The sequence below is a fragment of the Epinephelus fuscoguttatus genome, linkage group LG4 (assembly GCF_011397635.1).
Source record: "Epinephelus fuscoguttatus linkage group LG4, E.fuscoguttatus.final_Chr_v1".
NCBI lineage: Eukaryota > Metazoa > Chordata > Actinopteri > Perciformes > Serranidae > Epinephelus > Epinephelus fuscoguttatus.
The window spans coordinates 28957864-28976606 of NC_064755.1; the positions used below are offsets into that span (position 1 = coordinate 28957864).

At 38.2% G+C, this 18743-nt stretch overlaps 2 protein-coding genes across 4 annotated transcripts; one reads left to right on the top strand and one right to left on the bottom strand.

Annotated features, from left to right (window-relative positions):
* The first annotated feature begins 2123 nt into the window (after positions 1-2123).
* On the top strand, positions 2124-4543 carry si:ch73-330k17.3 (IGFBP domain-containing protein). Its single transcript, XM_049574608.1, has 4 exons — positions 2124-2454; positions 3835-3922; positions 4006-4201; positions 4303-4543. The coding sequence occupies exons 1-4, from the start codon at positions 2127-2129 to the stop codon at positions 4360-4362; spliced, it is 672 nt and encodes a 223-aa protein (XP_049430565.1). The 5' UTR covers positions 2124-2126; the 3' UTR covers positions 4363-4543.
* A 2682-nt stretch (positions 4544-7225) lies between these two features.
* parp16 (poly (ADP-ribose) polymerase family, member 16) lies at positions 7226-15977 on the bottom strand. Of its 3 annotated transcripts, none has more exons than XM_049574950.1 (7): positions 15897-15977; positions 13393-13589; positions 12345-12482; positions 12049-12255; positions 11729-11900; positions 11221-11365; positions 7226-9993 (listed from the first exon to the last, which is right to left on the bottom strand). In XM_049574950.1, the coding sequence occupies exons 2-7, from the start codon at positions 13579-13581 to the stop codon at positions 9858-9860; spliced, it is 987 nt and encodes a 328-aa protein (XP_049430907.1). In that variant the 5' UTR covers positions 13582-13589; positions 15897-15977; the 3' UTR covers positions 7226-9857. The 3 variants fall into 3 exon arrangements, with proteins under 3 accessions (XP_049430907.1, XP_049430905.1, XP_049430904.1); XM_049574948.1 differs by having other exon boundaries at positions 15903-15964; XM_049574947.1 differs by lacking the exon at positions 15897-15977 and adding an exon at positions 15651-15858.
* Between the last annotated feature and the right edge of the window lie 2766 nt (positions 15978-18743).

Consider the following 18743-nt stretch of genomic DNA (forward strand, 5'->3'; position numbering starts at 1 on the left):
AAGCACAGGTGAAACTTATCACATTAACAATCACTTAATTCCAACAAGTGTCCCAGTAAGATATCCCAGTCAATTAGGATGAACAATACCAGGCATCCCCTTAGCGTAATGCAGCTATGCTTTCCTGTGCCTGTGCTTTCCCTACTATGACATGTCAAAATGTCTGCTGTGAAAAAGGTCTGTCTCAACTCAAAGGCCACTTACTCATTCACTTAAGTACTTTTGACCCTGTCACTGTCCTCATTGTTTGCTCAGTTGTCATGTAAGTAAGTGGATTTTGAGTCAATTTTTTTTTTGTCAACACAAAGGCTATACCCCAGTCAGAATGATGTCACTCAAATTTAATTTTGCAGTTCAACATGAATATTCAACTCTGTGTTTAACCACCCTGCATGTCAGCATGCATTTTTGTGGGTTTGTTTAATTATCTTTGAAGAATACCTTAAAATCTGAAACTTACTTTAAGGTAAATGATATCCACTAAATGGTCTCTTGACCAACTGAAGCTCATGTGTTCAAGTCTTTTGAGGAACGCAACATCAAAACAACAGTTTGAGTTCTAAGTACAAACTCAAAATCACTGAATGGTCCTGAAAGCCTCACTGTTAATGTAATTATTTACACCTGTGATTTTCCTGCTTTGTCAGGACAGAATGTCTGCAGTGAAAAGAGCCTGTTGGGACAAGCTGAGAAACGAAAGACGTCTCCTTTTGCTCTTTTTTTGTTTTGAGCTTTTGATTTTTATTGGAACATTTTTCATTCTTTCAAATTAAAACATTAGGTATGTTTGAAAAGGTTTGGTTATGCATGGGGAAAAAAACCTAACACAGGCCTGCAACCATCACACTAACAGCACGTAACCTAAGAATGGAAAACTTGAGAGCCACACAAATCATCAAAATGTGTGTGTGTGCTTATTTTATTTTTTTTAAACTTTTTTAATATCATAGAAATAAGTGGTATTTTGGGGGTGAACATGCCTCTTCATTTTTCCATTTAGTTTTATAGGCTAATGATGTTTTAAACACTGAGATGGGTTTATCATTGCCACAAACTGCAGTAATCATTCATTTTCTGTAACTGCTTATCCTCTTGAGGGTCGCAGCGGGGCTGGAGCCTATCCCAGCTGACACTGGGCGAGAGGCAGGGTACACCCTGGACAGGTCGCCAGACTATCACAGGGCTGACACATAGAGACAGACAACCATTCACGCTCGCATTCACACCTACGGACAATTTAGAGTCACCAGTTAACCTGCATGTCTTTGGACTGTGGGAGGAAGCTGGAGTACCTGGAGAAAACCCACGCTGACTCAGGGAGAACATGCAAACTCCACACAGAAGGGCTCCCCCACCTGCAGTACTTTTAAAAACTATTTTTAGTCATGTGACCTTCAGGGACTGTTGCATATTTTGCAAACATGAATAAAGATTCTACATATTGAAATGCTACATTATGCTTTTCCTCACTTTTAAGGCACAAAGCAGTTTTTTAAATTTTTAGTTTGAGTTAAGGAAGCAATTGTTTGATCACCTTAAAATACCTTGTGCCTTAAATCCTTCAGTGTGACCTATGAGTTAACTTACTGCACTCCTCAGCTGTGTGTCGTCCTATACAAAGGAGCCCAGATGAAAAGAGAAAAGCATTTATATTGACACCTCCAGTTTAATAGATCTCCAGTGACAGTGGCCATCTTTTACTGTTATGTACACAACCCGTCTGAGTTTTTATTCAGAGATAGGAGACTTACGAGATGTCCTGATCAGATAACCCCGCTGATGTCTTAATCCTTTTGTTCTTTGGAGAAATAGGTCATTACCTGATTGCAGGTGTGCACTGAATTGCCCCTTCAGAGGTCATGTGACTCCAAATACAAAGGGGGCCAGTCTTCATCAGACTTATCTAACAGGCGTTCAAAAGGAGGAATTATTTCCAAACAAAATCACAGTGTTGATAGTGTGAAGATAAGAGGTGGGGACAGTCATTTAAAGTGAGAACCCCTCTGCCCTCATCTATTGGCTGTGGGTGGGGGGTGGAGGTTGTGGCTCATAAACTGTGTAATCCCAGGTGTATAAAAGGTGCTGGCAGGTGCTCTCACCTCAGGACAACATTAGGTCGATCAAGGATGTGGATGCTCTTCTTTCTGAGTGCCTTGTTGGGGGCGTTGGGGTCACCACTGGATACGGCCTCGGGGGCAGCTCAGCAGCTTCAGACCCTTCACTGCCCGCCCTGTGAGCAGATCCACTGCTCCACCCAGCGGGCGCTGAAGCTGCAGTGTAAAGGTGGTGTCACGACAGGTGTGTGTGGCTGCTGCCCTGTGTGTGCCAGAGCAGAGGGGGAGACCTGCGGTGGAACGTGGGACTATCTGGGCAAGTGTGATGAGGGGCTGGTGTGTGTTTACCAGGACTCGGCTGACAAACCAGACGCAGAGCGCAAAGGGATCTGTAAAGCAGGTGAGACTAGAGTTTATAACCTTGGTTAATACCAAGCAGATGACTTTTAATCATCCATTTCAATACAATATGCTGCTGCAGTGAGACAAATTTATTGATGCATCGGTTACCTTTAAAAAAAAATAAATAAATAAATTAAATGCAGTATTTTTTAAATTAATTTAAAATTAAAATTCTAAAATTTTTCATTGAATCTTTTAAATATTTTAATTTGTTTCAAAATTAATTTAAAAAATATTTCAAAGTTTTTAATTTAATTTTTTAAATGTTTAGATTTATTTCAAAATTAATTTAAAATAAAATCTTTTAATTTTTATGAATTTATTTATTTATTTATTCAATTTTTAAATGTATTTTTAAAATAATTTAAAATTAAAATTCTATTTTTTTTAATTAATTATTTTTTTTAATTTTCAACTTTATTTCAAAATCAATTTAAAATTTAAAATTTCTAATGTAAATTTTTAAATTAATTTTAAAATCACAAAAAGTCAATTATATGGACTTAAACAAAGATTTTGGGAACAGAAAAGTAAAAATACTCCATTACAAGTAAAAGTCCTGAGGTCAAAATGTCACTTAAATAAATGTACAGAAGCAATATCAGTAAAATGTATTGAAAGTATCAAAAATAAAAGTACCTATCATGCAGCAGAGTTGCTCCTGTGTTATATTTATATCTATTATAATACTGTATCATGATCACAGATTAATTCATAGGCATTAAAGTGGCAGAGGACAAAATTAAAGACATTTCCACCTTGGACTGATGTAGCAAAGGCACAAAATGGTGCATAAAAATTAATCAGAATGCAGAAATGTAGGTGTTTGACCTTAGAAATTCTCTGGCAGGAAACCTTCCTCCGCCATTTTCAATATGCGCCCCCTCCTCCAGTGTTAAAACTAAACATGTGCCCTTGAATTCACTAAAATATAAGCTGCATTTTAATGTTACAGCTGATCGAGGTGAAGCTAGTTTGGACTTTTTTATATACTATTGGGAAGTTTAAGCTACACCAACACATATGTTCTGGAAATAACTCCTAGCTATAGCTGTGAAATAAAGGTAATGAGGTAAAAAAAAATAGATTTCCCTAAGATATTCAGTCACACTTAGTCCCCCTGCAGTGGGAACGGTGCCAATGTGGTGGATCTTGTTTATGAGCTGTGAAGACTGATAGTGTGGTCAAGGCTTCCTTTGATTCAAAGGTTTCTGCTCTGAGTTAAGCCATAATTACACCTCTTATCTCCTCACGGCAACCAGAGTTGTCGCCGTTATTGATACAGTATCAGACGTAGTACGAGATTAGACATCTTCATGTTTTGTTGCTGCTCGGGAAAAGAAGTAATAAATAAGTGTTTAAATGTTGTTTTGTGCAGTGATTGAATCGTCGGATCAGGAGAGCTGTCACCCAGAGTGCACCAGGGAATACTGTCAGGCCAACCCTTCTGAAATCTGCTCCGCCAGGTGACTGAAAACAAATATGTTTTTTTCTTTTGTAATGTCTCATGCTGGATTTGTAACAGAAATCTGAACATGCTGCTCTGTAGATTTGTGTCTCTGGAGAAGACAGAGTGCCAGGGCTCCTGCCAACACACCTCCTGTTCAAGCTGCTTGCTGCTGAAACCGCCGTCATGTCCTCAGACCTGCAGCCCCTCTGATCACTCCTGTCTACACCACTTTGGGAAGTGTGTGCACAATCACCTGATAGCCACTCATAACGCTGTGTGCCACAACAACCTGCAGGTATGTGAGAGCTACACCAACAACCTGTATTTCCTCATAACACTGTGCTCATTTAAAACAGTCATTAATCTAACACTGTGTCTTTCTTCTTTTCTCTGCAGGCAAATCCTGAGGGACATTTTCTGTGTCTGGTCCCAGCCTGTCCAAACACAACAACGTAAAGAGAGGAACTTTTCAGCAGCTCATGTAGCAACATGGAAAAAGGCAGCTATCTATAAACTTTGTGTATACTGAAGATTCTTATTCCAGCAATCACATTTTGTATGCATGTAAACCTGAATATAAAACTGTGAAATGTAATGTATTATTAAATCATGTGAAATAAAATGATGTCATACTGTACTTTCTTTGATTTTATTATTTCCATGGTAATAATGGTGATGTTTTACCCCTTCATGAATGGGTTAACATATCTCTCAATGTACATTTTTATCAGTGACCTTGGGGGTTTGAGCATTTAAAAAAGAAAAAAATGTGCATCTTATGTTAACGCCTGACAGTGCCCCGAATTTCTACTTTTCTGCAAGACACATTTCCCTATGTGGACACAAAGTTAATAAGGTTAAAGTCACCAGTTCACAAACTCCACCTGCTTTAAAAAGTTCTCTGTTGAAATGATTACACTCCATGTATTTGGAGTCAGTTTATTCCACGATGCAGACACAGTTTTAGCTCTGAAGATGGCAATATTTGTTTGTCACTTTGTACAGACTGAAATATTTCAACAACTTGGATGGACTGACAAGAAACTTAGTTTAGACATTCATGTCCTCCTGAGGATAAACCATCTGACTTTACATGTCACCCCATCATGAGGTTCAAATGTAAAATTGTCCACTACTGTGGTTTATGATCTTCGGGATGTCACTATATACACCGGTATTGACAATAAGCATGATATGTAAAATGCAATATCGATATCATGTTACTAATACACATGATTATATTGTGTAAATAATCCAACGCCTCTTAAATAATTTCCGTTTCTTTCAGTTCTCACTTTGTCTCCTTCCCCTAAGGCTGTCTGGTTGCCTTTTTACTATCCATTAGGCATAAATGCTCTTTATAATAGATGTTAAATGGACTGCACTTGTACAGCACCTTTCTAGTCTTCCAACCACACAAAGCGTTTTTAAACTACGTGTCACATTCATCCATTCACACACTGGTGGCCGAGGTTACCATACAAGATGCAACCTGCTACTCAGTGACCATTCACATGCACTCACAAACTGATGGAACAGCCATCGGGAGCAATTTGGGGTTCAGTATCTTGCCCAAGGATACTTCAACATGTAGATTGGAGGAGTCGGGGATCAAACTGACATTTTCACGATTAGTAGACAACACGCTCTACCTCTGAGCAACAGCTGCCCAATTTGTGCGGTTTTGTACAGTTATAGTATAAGACTCTCTGTCCCCTTCCCTACACTCACATTTTAAGTGTAATACAGTTACCAAAAAAAGAGACAAAACACACAATAAACAAATTTTAAGATGAATTTGACTGATAGCATTATTATTTTTCTCAAATCTTTTATAAATATCATGATAAAATGGTTATCGTGAACTCTTTTTGGCCATGATAACACTTCAGTGAAAATCTGATATCACCAAATACCTGACAATTGCATTTACACCTCAAAAACTCAATCAGTGGTCTGTGAAGATTATCTTGCTGAACAAGACATGTAAATCTCAAAAACTTTTGTTTGCCACAGAGCTTATTTTCTGTAAAAATCCAAAATCCAATCAAAAATTCTCTTTGGCTTTTTGATGAGGGAACCAGGGCGATGTTTACTTCATGTTGGCCTCCAACAAACCTAGCACTCCCAGCACTCTATGGCATTGTATTAGCATTTGTTCTCAAGTTTAGTCTTCTAGTCTGAACCAATGTGGACACCGCATTAGAATTAGAAACAATGCAGCAAGCATTAGAGAAACAAAACTGACCTTGAGACAGAGAAATGAGGTGAAATATTATGAGCACAACAACGTAATAAATTAAACCATCATATCAGTGTAGCGCCGTGTCGCTTCTGTTTGAACAGCTCCCCTTTTGGGAGTTATTGTGGTTCACGGGAGAAGCGAAGCGTCTCGAGTCCCCTCTGCCGTCGCTGCCCCCCTGACAGTTGATGGTTATTGAATAACAGACGGTTTATGAGGCAGCAATAATGAAGCTTGTGCAGAAAGGGAATAAAGTGTTGGACCAACAATGGACAGTTTGTTCTGTGTCCTTCAAATGTGAGCTGTTTCTGAAGAGGAGACGCAGTTTATCTGGAAGGGCTTTCGCAACAAGGAATTGTTTTTTCATACCAAAACAAAGGCCTGCGTTTTCTTTCATCTTCCTTTAACTTGTCAGTCAGTTGCATCACTGGAGTGCTGTGATATCTAAATAATATCCGGTGTTTAATCAGACAGATGAGGAGTGTGTGGCGCCTTGTCCTGTGTCTGCACAAGCAATTATCTAATCTAAATCTAATTGTTTACACCTCTGGCTCTCACAGACCTACAAGAAAATAGATATATTTAATGCTAAAACTATATATTAACTGTTTTTAAATTTGTAATCAAAGTACTCATATCAGGTAATATTTTGTCCTCTTACAAATTTAAAGGCAAACCATAAAAACAACTGTTTAAAATGTCTTTCTTTCGTACATTTCTTGTGTCTCTAACTGTGGAGCACAGCAGCATATCAGGTCTCTATTAGAAGGACAGGATCTGTCACCAAAGCGGGCCGCCTCTGTTATCAATCCCATATAGCTGTCTCACTTTTTTTTTTTTTACTGATAAAAACAACGGATAACAAAGGACTGTCTGCGTGCCAGCGGTAATAAATGTGCCCCTGTCAGAGGAGACTCATGTTAAAGTTTGAATACGACACAAAACAATAGAAAAGTACAAGAGATTATTATGAAGGAGTGACCTTCACGTACATTTTGGCAGAGATTCGCAGCATGTCTGAATAATATTTAAGTCACCTTTAGAACAAACTAACCTCATTTGACCCCTTAAAACAACTTAAATCAAAGTATAATTTTATTAGTGTCAAAAATTGTAACAAATTTTCAGAACCTGTGGATGTACAGTTTACTTCCTTTACTAACATCAGGATATAGGAGCGTATCATGAGGTCGTCATCGACCTTTCTGTGATCCGTCCTTATAAATACATTACGTCAGCACAACAACCTCATATATTTCTCCTTTATTGAATGTAACCGTTAAAATCAAAACCTTAAAGTTACACTTAAATCATGAGTTATAAAAGGTCCCTACCCATGACTGAGTGACTCAAAATCATAACATTAAAAAGTAAGAGTTTAAATTGAGACATTGTCAGTAGTGCCTGCATGTCAGGGGATGTGAGAATGAGTCAATGGGATCAGTTAAAGATGGGAGAGGCAGTTTTCTCGAAAAAGCAAATAACAAACAAACAAAAAAAATGCCAGAATGTGAAAACACACCCTCCTGCAGCAGCTCTTCCCTCTCTATCCTGAGTCCCTCCCACCAGACAATTGCAGGTATATGCACACGCTTCGGACAGCAACTTGTACTACGAGAACTATTCATTCATTTCAGTCATCCTGATTGTGATAGCAGCATCGACCCAACTGCCAGAAAAAATGTTGGCATTGAACGTTTCTTTAAACCAAAAATATGTTACATTTGCACGAAACTTCATGTTTCAACAACGCTGTGATTAACATGTGGTTAGGTGTAGGCACAAAAACACTTTGGTCAGGTTTCAGTCAGGAAAAGATCAGGTTTGGGCTGAAAATACCCAGCTCAGGGGCACAATCCCAGCAAGAGAAAGCAGCAATGTCACAGTAAAAAAAAAAAAAAAAACGCTCTGGTTGCAATGACTCAGTAGGTCACAACCAGTTGTCTACAGCTTGGCAGGCATCTCCCTTAGGCATCACACCAACCCTTTACCAATGATAAAATCAGCTCATGTACTACGTCACTTTACAAATGCTGACGTGATGCGTAAGAAACATGCAAATGCAACACATTCGTGGTTTTCAGAAATGTACAATGGCAACATTTTCTTCTGGCGACTGGGCTGCAGCATTTCTATGAGAACTAGCATCCTGTGGGTCTGTAAAGCCCTTTGAGATAATATACTGTGATCTGAAACATGAACTTAGGGCCGCCCCTTGAAAGTGGGAGATTCGAATAATCAGTCGGAGACCCCTCAGTCGACTGAGATAGCTTCAAGTCAAGCAGTCTTTGTTATTGCTATTCAGTTTGCTGTGCAGTATACTTTTTGAAACATTTTACCCCCCAGATTTTGCTGTGGAGTGAGCTCTCTGGACTTTCATGCTACTTTTTGGTACAGTCAGCTGCGGACATGATGCAGTGACACAAAGGAGGAGAAACTTTAACATTCTCTTCTCTCTTCTGCTTAGAAATGGTGAATTTACAGCTCACAGATACTTAATACGACACAGTCTCTGGCTTTTGTTTGATATCTAGTGTCGGTAAAAAATGTTGCTGCACATTTCTGTTCCATTGTTAGTGTTGTTAGCTTGATTACTATATTACATAAATGCCGCTGTCAAACTGAACGTCTGGCTAAGTCCCATTTAAACTTGAAAAATGAAAAAAAAAAAAGATGAAAAAGTCATCCAATATTCGTATTAAATGGCCGAATCTAATTCGACTGACATAATTTTGACTCAGGGACAGCCCTACATGAACTTATAATTAGCAACAGCTGTGAAACTTTGGTTATGGTTAGCAAAAGGCTAAACTATTAGCAACATTTTCCATTCATCTTTGAAATGCTTCGCTGATACTGACACGTGGTTTACTGTCAGACCCCCTTTTTGATAAATCCATCTTCCTTTCATGGGTTGTTTTACAATGTTCGCTGGAATAGCAACTTGTTCTATATGATTTTCCACCTCTGAATCAGACTCTCACCATCTGAAGGAACATGCAGGCACATCTGCATTTGAAGAACAGCCAATAGGAACACCCTCTCTCTGAGATGACCTGTGATTGGCTGAAGTCTCACGTCACAGGCTACATTTTCTAAAGCCAGAAGACAGAGCCAAGAGGAGGTGCAGAGGCCCAGTGTTCTCTCAGACCAGTTGATTTACAATATGCTGAAAGGTTATTATGGGATTTTTGCCCAGTCATGCAAAAAAACTGCCTACCCCAGCTTTAATGCACTGATAATCCTCCGTACTTAAGCCCTAACAAACCAAAAAAAAACATCTTAATGCTTGACTCGTCGCTGTGCAGTAATTTAAACAAGATGCTTTTTCTTTTAACCCTTTGTTAGTAAGACTGTGTCCTCAGATAACTAAAGCTACACAGCAACAGAACATATCTAAAAAAAAACAATAGGATGTTTACTAAACCAAACAAATTACAAACTAACATTGCATAACATTGTCAAAATGCAGAATGGCCTTATCACCCATTTCAACAAAATTGAAACACAACATCATCCCAATATTTGAAAAGATATGTTATCTTGGAATAACAGTAATTAAAGTTATTTGTACAAATAAAGAAGGATTGCAGAGAGGAAACAGTATAAAGGTGCATAAGACTTTATCTTTGCTCAGGCCTCCAGTCAGTCTCCGATCAGGAAGGCACTGTGGATCACACACATCTAGGCCGTCTGTCCGGTTGTGTCGTCACCTGAACAGTCTGTTCCAAAAGGATACGAAGGTGGTGGAGTTGAAGGCACCAATGAATATGAGCAGCAGAAGGTAGAGACTCATCATGATGGCAAAATGGTGTCTGAGGAGCCAGGAGGTGCTGCGGGAACGTCTGGAGAGGAAAAACACAGGAATTACCCTTTGTTTATTGGCAAAAACCAAAACTGACTCATGGGTTTGGTAATATTTCGTTTCCAGAAACAAAAAAAAGGCCTTCCAGTGTCCCCCACGGAACCTTATTTTGGAAAAAGAGCCAAAATAAACAGTCAACAGCAAGAAACAATATATTTTTTGATCCAGAATCATGTGTGTAACATGAATTACACACATGATGTCTTTCAGTTTAAAAGATAACTCAGCAAGTCAATAATGTTGCAGTTTGTCTTAAGATTGTCGTACCATTTAGTTTAGTGTAAAACCGATCAGTGAACTACATCTCTGGTCTCGCAAGAAATATGTCACCAACACCAAGAGGGCCGTTACCTTGGCACATTTCACCTTGTTCATACTTGATGTGTTGTTTCCAGCGAGTTCTGGTCTTTTTATCTTTTAAATAAATAACAAGTAGAATAGTAATTATATAATAATATGAATGTTGTTTTGAAACGTATTTCTGTTAGCGTCTGAGGAGCGGTTTCTGTTCTCTATTCCTGTTTTCAGTCATTTGTAGAGAGGCAGCAACAAATACTGCAGACATTTTTATTTCATGGTTTAAATGACTGTTAATTGCTTTAATGTGTTCCTCTTTCATTTTCAACAATTCTCACTTTCCGCTTCTGCATACGACGTGCGAAGTACCCTGGGTGTGTTGGTTGTTGACGTTCTGGGACACCATGTCAAGTTATGCCTGTTACATGCATTGTCCTCTTTCAAAATACACGTCCGTTTTCACAGAAAATTTACCAATAACATACAGTCTCTTTCAAAATAAATGCACTACATCGGTACAACACTGCAAATTGACATTTTTTTTCCTTCAGCAACAAACAGGAAAAAAGAACAAGGTTTGGCTTTAGAATCTTACGTGATGTAAACATCACTCTCTCCGGTGAAGGTCAGTGTTTCAAGCCTAAAAGTGTGTCTGCATTTAGCACAGACTTTACATACTCAGCTGCAACTGGGCAGACATTTGCCTATGATGCCACTGGATCAGCTCATGACAAAGAAGCTAGTATTTGCTGAACGCCGAATTTCCATGCATCTTTTAAACTGAAAAAGTTCCATCACGGGGAATGTATGTGTATTTTGCACAGCACTTTCAAAGCAACATTTTTGTGTGTAATGTAGCTTATAAACACTTTTCCAGCACTTTCACCATTTACCCACAGGTGACTCTTACCTGGAAAGGTGCCTCCTTTGAGAGTAAACAAGCAGGTACTTGACTCGCAAAAGCTGATTGTTGGTAACTACAAAGTACTTCTGCGGGACGTCTCCCCCTTCACTGTTCTTTGCTCTTGAGCGCTGACGGTCAATGATTTCAGAATCTGAAATGGGAAATGAGTGACTCGTTTTGATATGAAGCAATTTAAAAATCAAGGTTACAGGATTTGCTCTGCTGTGGAATTTTGCACATCCCCTGGCTAATATTCTGCACATCCTGCACAAAACTGTACAGCTTTATTTCTGAAACAGCTTCATATTTTTCTATATATTTTTTTTTTTATTATAGTACTTTGAGTTTTGCAGTACTTCACCTTGTTTTTTATTTCCTCTTCATATGTTAATTGTATGTTTCATGTATGCACCAAAAACCACAGCATATTCCTTGTAACTGAGAACCTCCTTGGTAATAAATCTTATTCTGATTTCAAATGTGTGTTATGCCGTGAGTCCAGTGAGTCACACACCTTTTTTCTTCACCTGGCACTTTACATCTGGGTGATCGATGACTTCACACAAGGCAACGCAGCTGAGCAGTGGACCCAGGAGACTTTCTCGCCAGCCGCTGCTGTGAGGACTGTAGAGGACAGCCATGCTGAGGTCACTGGTGAGGTAGGTCCCCTCTCCAAACACTGAATTCTGCACACAACACGCAGACAAAAAACAGCTCCATGAAGTCTTATTTACTATATTGCACAACAGCAGGTCTATAAGGGATGATTTCAGTGTTTAAGCTAAGAGCCATCTTAAGTCACAGAAGAGATGAAGCAGTGATGACTGCACTAACCTTGTTGAGGTGACAGTGCAGCCCATTGTGAATGATAGAGTGAAAGTTTTCTAGGCGGCTCCCATGGAATGCATAAAAGACGTCTCTGCCTTCCCTCGTCTTCTCGAACCTGGCGTTCATCTGATCACAGTACTCCAGCTCAAACAGGAAGTCTGGCACAGGCGCAGAGATCCCTTCATTTTGCGTCAAGTCACAAAGTTTGGCATACTGGAAGAGATCGATGAAACACACTGTAAACAAATAAGCGAGCAGTAAAAGATACTGTGATTTATGTGTTTATACTTGCAGTAACGCACTTCTTCTTTCTGTAGTGTTTTCACAGCAAAGCTCTTTGAAGAGAGGATCCAGTGTGTGAGAGCCAGATGATGATCTCCCTCTCTGGGCCGTAGTCTCACCAACTCCCTCACACCAGGCAGAGAGTGCACATCTGCTAACTAGAGACAACAAACTTCTTTTAATCATATCGACACATCAGGAGGAGCCTATGTGCTGTCGTTCCTCTGAGACTGAGTTATCATCTTTGCCTCAACGTCATAACGAATATTTGGCCATGTAAATGATTCTATATCAAAATCAGTATATACAAAGATACAAATCTGTAATATAGAGTAGATATACACACTGCCAATCAAAATGTTCTGTACATCGTTGTTTTTGGAGACATGCTCATTTCAAATACAATAAAATGATAAAATACTGTAGAATGGATACAAGCAGATTCAGCCTCTCACTTCTCAGGGTAATGACAATTTACTTGAATCTGACACTTATATATATATATATAAGTCATATATAGCTATATATATAGCTGTCATATGTATATATATTATATATACATATGACAGCTAACAAGCCACTTAAGGTGGCCCGCAAAAGACATAAATCTTATTTGTAAGCACCTGCCAAGCTGAAAAATCTTTGTGACTCCTAATTTGTGCTTCACTAAAGTGTCTGTAGAGGATTTCTTTTTTAATGTATGTTCAGTGTTTCCTAACAAAATATATTATTTTTATTTTTAAACATTTCCAAATCAATTTTAATGCACTGATCTGACATTTGATCTGCATCACTGTCTTACAGTCTTGTTCGTTGCCTTCTTTACTGACACACTGCTGCCTCTAACAGCACATTACTGCCACCAGGTGTATCATGCCACCACCATACTCATGGTGTGCATGTGCTTTCTTTCTAAGCAGGTTTTTTTTTTTTTAGTTTTTTCTCAACTCACTTACTGCCTTTATTGCTTACTTATAACATCTAAAAGGCATTTCAAATAATTCAATTATGCACAAATGCTACAATAGAGGGTGTCCAAGAACTTTTGACTGTCACTCTATGACTTACCAGCTCCTCAAAGTCCTTATTGTCCCCACTTATGTATCTAGGAGGGAAAGGTCTGAGCAAGGAGTCCCTCTTGTAGTTCTGAGCAGCAGCAACAAACAGGCTGCAGCGGAGGTCTGCTGCGACCGGGTCTCTGTGCAGACAGGAGCACACCAGCTCTCTGACTGCCTCAGGTGGGAGCGGTGGCTGCATTCCCAGCACTGCAAACAGAGGTGATAAGATAGCACACAGAGGGCACAGCCACAAAATAAATTCATTTTTTTAACAGCACAGTTACATTGCATGACCACATATGTGAGGGCAAACAGAAACTGATTAATTAGATACAGAATACTTTATTGATCCCCCTGATACATTTCAGTAGGGATGCACGATAATATCGGCACATCATTGGTATCGGCAGATATTGGCTTTAAAATGAATCAGCCAACATGAGAGACTTGATCAATAAAACTAGGCAGGGAAAAACAGGAATATATCAATATCAGTATCGGTTATTGTTCAGATGAGTTTATTACATATTGGCATATCGGATATCTGCAAAAAATTCAACGTCACACATCCCCACTCTGATGTAAGCATAGAGAATGACAGACGTGGAAATAATAAGTATAAACATGCAATGTACCTAAAATATAAAAATAAAAATATGTGCATTGTGCTACAATGTTTAACATTTAAAAATATAAAATGTGTATAATATGATTAGAATGTAAAGTGTGTAAAATATATAGGCTATAGCCTATATATATATATTACAATGTATAAAACTACTATGTAAAGTTTTAGAAATATAATAATGTGTTTTATGCAACAGTGTGTGCAACGCTACATATGTATGAATAAAAAATTAGAGAAGAAATATATCTAACATATATCATGTTAAATATACATTCAAAAGTGGTGTTGTTACAAATTAGGATACTGAAGAATATTGCACAGTTAAATAATTGCACAGAGTATTGCTCTAGTTCAATTATTGCACCAATTATTATACAGTAAGACAGTGTTAAAGATAATTACTGCACCTTTAGGTCCCTATTGCACAGCTGAAATATAATAAATGAATTATGGAATTATAACTGCTGATGGGTGAATTAATCCTAGGTACCAGTCCACTGACTCAGTGCTTCTGACACCCTGAGGGAGGAGTTGTAAAAAGTGGTGTGTCAGATTGTGTACACTCATCAGAATCTTCCCCCTCAATGATTATTTTCTCTTTTTTGTAATTCAAGTATTTCATTAAATTTCCACAACATAAACAAAAGACTGCAATATGAATCAACATACCACACTGAGTAACTGAGAAACGGTTGAAATACAAGTCCTTGATGCCCTGACAAAACCTGCCAGTGCAAGCCCAAATTGTTGCTTAGATATACCTGGCGGCTGCAGGGACCTGTCTGACACCTCCAGCAACAATTATTCTCCACAAGTCCCATTCTTTGAAGCTTAAATGAGGTATAATAATACCAGTATATAATTTTGATTTGTGTAAATTTGCCCAGTGCATCTCTAACTGACCATATGGCACTGGCCACTGTAGTTTTCCAAACATCCTCTTTCATAATTGGATTAATATCTCTTTCCTGATTTTTTCTAAAAATTTCAGATTAATTTCATTTTTAATCAGCAGATTTTTTTTTTTTTGTCAATTAACTGATCAATTATTTGATCGTTAGAAAATTGTAAGAAAGGGCAGTCACAATTGCCCTGCAACTAAAGTGCTTGTTTTGTCAAATCAACAACACAGATTTCCAAACTACTACGTTTACTATGATTCAAGAGAACTGAAAGTACAACATCCTCACATGTAAGAAACTGAAACCATTTAGTATTTGACAAGTTAAAAAAATAAATGACCAATCAATATCACAATCAATGACACTAGATCAATTTTCTGTCGACCGACTAATATATTAATCAACTAATCTCTTCTAATTTCATGGTTTAAAATCAGTGATGGAGGTCTACTTCCTCCTCATCCTTCCTTACTTTAAAGGGAGGACATTTTCTGACAGGGATACACCATTTACCACAACACCTAGCTTAGCTCTCATTGTACCTGTAGTGAACTGACCTAGGTAACCTCATCCACTAATTTAGCAAAGAGTCAAAAGCTACTGCTAAATTAAGCCTTACGTCAACAGTTAATGTCTACTGTAACTTTAATGGTCAACGTCAAAATAAGAACTGTAATTCCAACACAGAAAGTCCCACAAATCTTATTTTTCCTACGCTGACAACTTTGCTGTAAATACCTGAAGTTGCTGTGTTAGGCTAGCTGGTGATGTTGTCCCTTCACTAGCACAGGAGGGTGTGAGGAGGAAGCTACGTTAGCTAGCATTAGCCGAGCTACAACAAGTGAAGGGCTGCTATCTGTCGCCGACTGATGACAAATACAGCTCTGTCGGACTGCTGTGGGATCCTGAATATACCAGTAATACACCCCTGTGGCACACAGACCTATTTCACATGACAGACACTAGTTTAATAGCGTTATTTACCGTTACCTTCAGTCTTCCTCAACTCATAGCACTGCAGGAAGAGCTAACGTTAGCTTCAGGAACTGCTGCGTTCAGGACAAGTGGAAATAGCGGAAAAGCAAAATGTGTTAACACAAGCGTGGCAGATACATAACCGAAAAAAGAGGCATACGTGGGGCGATGTGTCAGTAAATGAATACAAAAGAAGAGCACACAACCAACTCTGGTAACAACGTTTATACAAGTTTGGTGTGCGCTTTTCATCTTCGTTCTATCATGTGCGAGAATCACCAATAACTTGTAATTAACGAGGAGCAGTGAAAGCAGCACGGGATCGATGTCCAGAGCAGCAGAAACAACACATCACTCTTCCTCCTGCACCAACAGCTGCCCAGAGCCAGGGACAGACTTTGTCAGGCATGAGGAAGTCAAAGGCAATATCCCCAAATCATAAGGGCATGGTCAATTGTGACAGAATGCACAAACATGCATAAACTTTTCTTGCTTTCTCACACTTTAACAGCAAAATCAGTGTCAGTGCAGTTTTTGTAGCTATGATGTACATAACAGGGAGTATGGTTGTTTTTATATGTACCACCTAAAATACATTGTTTTGGATTCAAGACTAAAAGGGCCAGGGATGACAATATGCTCACTCAACTCCCGACTACAAAAAGCCACATGCTCCAGGCAACATCTTCCTACTCCTACAGTCCAGAGCTGACACACTACCTGAGACTATTTTGATGCTGACATCAGATCTGACTTTAAAACTCTCTTTGTGCCTCGAGCTGCAAAATCTGAACTTTCACAGTCTATTCAACCTGTCAACCTGAAACTTACCTTGACACTGACTCCTGTCAAGGCCTACATAACTCAGTTCTAACAAATACAATGAAATGTAGTTATCTGTGCTGGTTTCATAGAATAAAGTGACATCTACTGCTGTTTGTCTATAAATCATTTAACTCAAGAGAGATTTTTTTGTAATCTGAAAACTGTCTTAACTTTTTAAAACCCATTTTTGACCAGGTAAATCCTGTTGATCATCACGGAAGACCTGGACAAGACAGCAGCATACAGACAAGTTGCAGCCAAGCAACAACACAATAAAAAATATAAAAGATATACAAGATATACATTATAACTGTTCTATAAATCAGTGGTTTCCAACTGGTCCAACCACAGGGTCCAGATTCCTCCTTGGTCATTAGTTCAAGGTCCACACAGTCTAGTAAATTCAGCATCATACCTGCTTTTGGCCATGTCAGCTAGTTTGTTATCTCTAATAAGTAGCTGTCCAGTAGTCACTCACTCTACAGCAGGAAACAGCACTTCAAAATGAAAGCTCTGTGCCATAAATTCACTGTACTTCAAAGTAAAGTGTGTGTTTTACAAACTTGACACCTTCGTGAGTCACTTGCGGCCCATTCAGAATGGACCTGTGACTCACTTTCGGACCGCAATCCACCAATTGGGAACCACTGCTATAAAATATCAGTGAACAATTTAGCATCTGTTAGTAAATGTTTCAACTCATAAACCCTTTGTAAGGAGTAAATTATTGAGAGGTGTGATTGACACATTAGGCTATGTTATTCGCTGCCTTTAACTGAACTGTGCACCATGTATTATGTATTTATTTAGGGTTTTTTCTATTGTTTTGGTTTAAAATTTTTGCTGTCCATTTCATTTGTGTTGAAATGTTTCATGCTGTATAACCTTTTTTCAGTTTATTTAATATTGTGCATTATGTTCAATACTTTAAATTGCCTCTGTATACAAACTGTGCAACACAAATAAACTTGCTTAAAGTCGTATGCTAAATGTAGACTCACAAGTCAGTCTTTAGACGCTTTGCTTATCAGAAGGCGGAGATGTAACTCTCATATGTAGCCATCTTGTTCATTAAGTTTGTACCCCCTCCTATTACTGTGATTAACATGGAAACAACATATTGTCTATATTACAAGAAAAATGTCAGTCAGTAGCAATCCTATATAGTATGAAGTCAACTGTAAGGCCTTGTATATTTTATTTATTTAACCTTTATTTAACCAGAAAAACCTCTTGAGATTAAAAATCTTTTTTTCAAGACTGTCCTGGCTGAGACAGGCAGCAATATAAGTTATAGACAGACAAATAATGTAGAATAATACAGCTCTAAAACAAGCAATATAAAACTACAGATTACTACACAGAAAAGCCAAAAAGTATGATAATGTATACTAGAGGTCAACCACAAAAATGCAAAAAAACAGCAATTACACATGATTACAAAGACCAGCTAAGACACACCGTGACATAAGCACATAGAAGATTGTGTACAAAAATCCTGCAACAGCGCTTTGAAACGGCCGAGAGGAACCAAAGAGTGCAAATCCAAGTCTCCCCTCTGCAGAAGATTCCACATATAAGGAGCTGCATACATAAATGCTCTCTTACCAAACTCTACACGTACCCTTGGTACAGACCATAAAAACATGTTATATATAATGTATATAATTTATTGTTCACTTATTCTTCCTTATCATGTGGAATTGTGGGGTCGACCTTTAAAATGATTACAAATTCAATAGCCTTACTACAAAAACAAGCTATGTGTATTATTAATAAGGCTGGTTATGATCACACTGATGTGCTGTTTTTAAATTGACAACCATGAAATCTAATGATTTGGTTTATCATAAAATAATGCAGATAATGTTCAGAGCAGAAATAAAGTCACTCCAGACTGTGTACGTTATTATTATTTATTTATTTATTTTTTTAATTTTGCACAGGAGAGCAAATACAATTTGACGTGTATTTGTAAATTTACTGCACAAAAAGCCAAAAAAGATTGGAAGGATATGTGTTTCTATTGTT

Excerpts from the sequence above, each read along its gene's own strand:
- si:ch73-330k17.3 (XM_049574608.1), top strand. The coding sequence starts at position 2,127 with ATGTGGATGCTCTTCTTTCTGAGTGCCTTGTTGGGGGCGTTGGGGTCA. Across the intron at positions 2,455-3,834 it reads CAAAGGGATCTGTAAAGCAG|TGATTGAATCGTCGGATCAG; the intron begins GTGAGACTAGAG and ends TGTTTTGTGCAG. Across the intron at positions 3,923-4,005 it reads TCTGAAATCTGCTCCGCCAG|ATTTGTGTCTCTGGAGAAGA; the intron begins GTGACTGAAAAC and ends GCTGCTCTGTAG.
- parp16 (XM_049574950.1), bottom strand. The coding sequence starts at position 13,581 with ATGCAGCCACCGCTCCCACCTGAGGCAGTCAGAGAGCTGGTGTGCTCC. Across the intron at positions 12,256-12,344 it reads AAACACTACAGAAAGAAGAA|TATGCCAAACTTTGTGACTT; the intron begins GTGCGTTACTGC and ends GATCTCTTCCAG. Across the intron at positions 9,994-11,220 it reads CAAAGGAGGCACCTTTCCAG|ACGTTCCCGCAGCACCTCCT; the intron begins GTAAGAGTCACC and ends TTTCCTCTCCAG.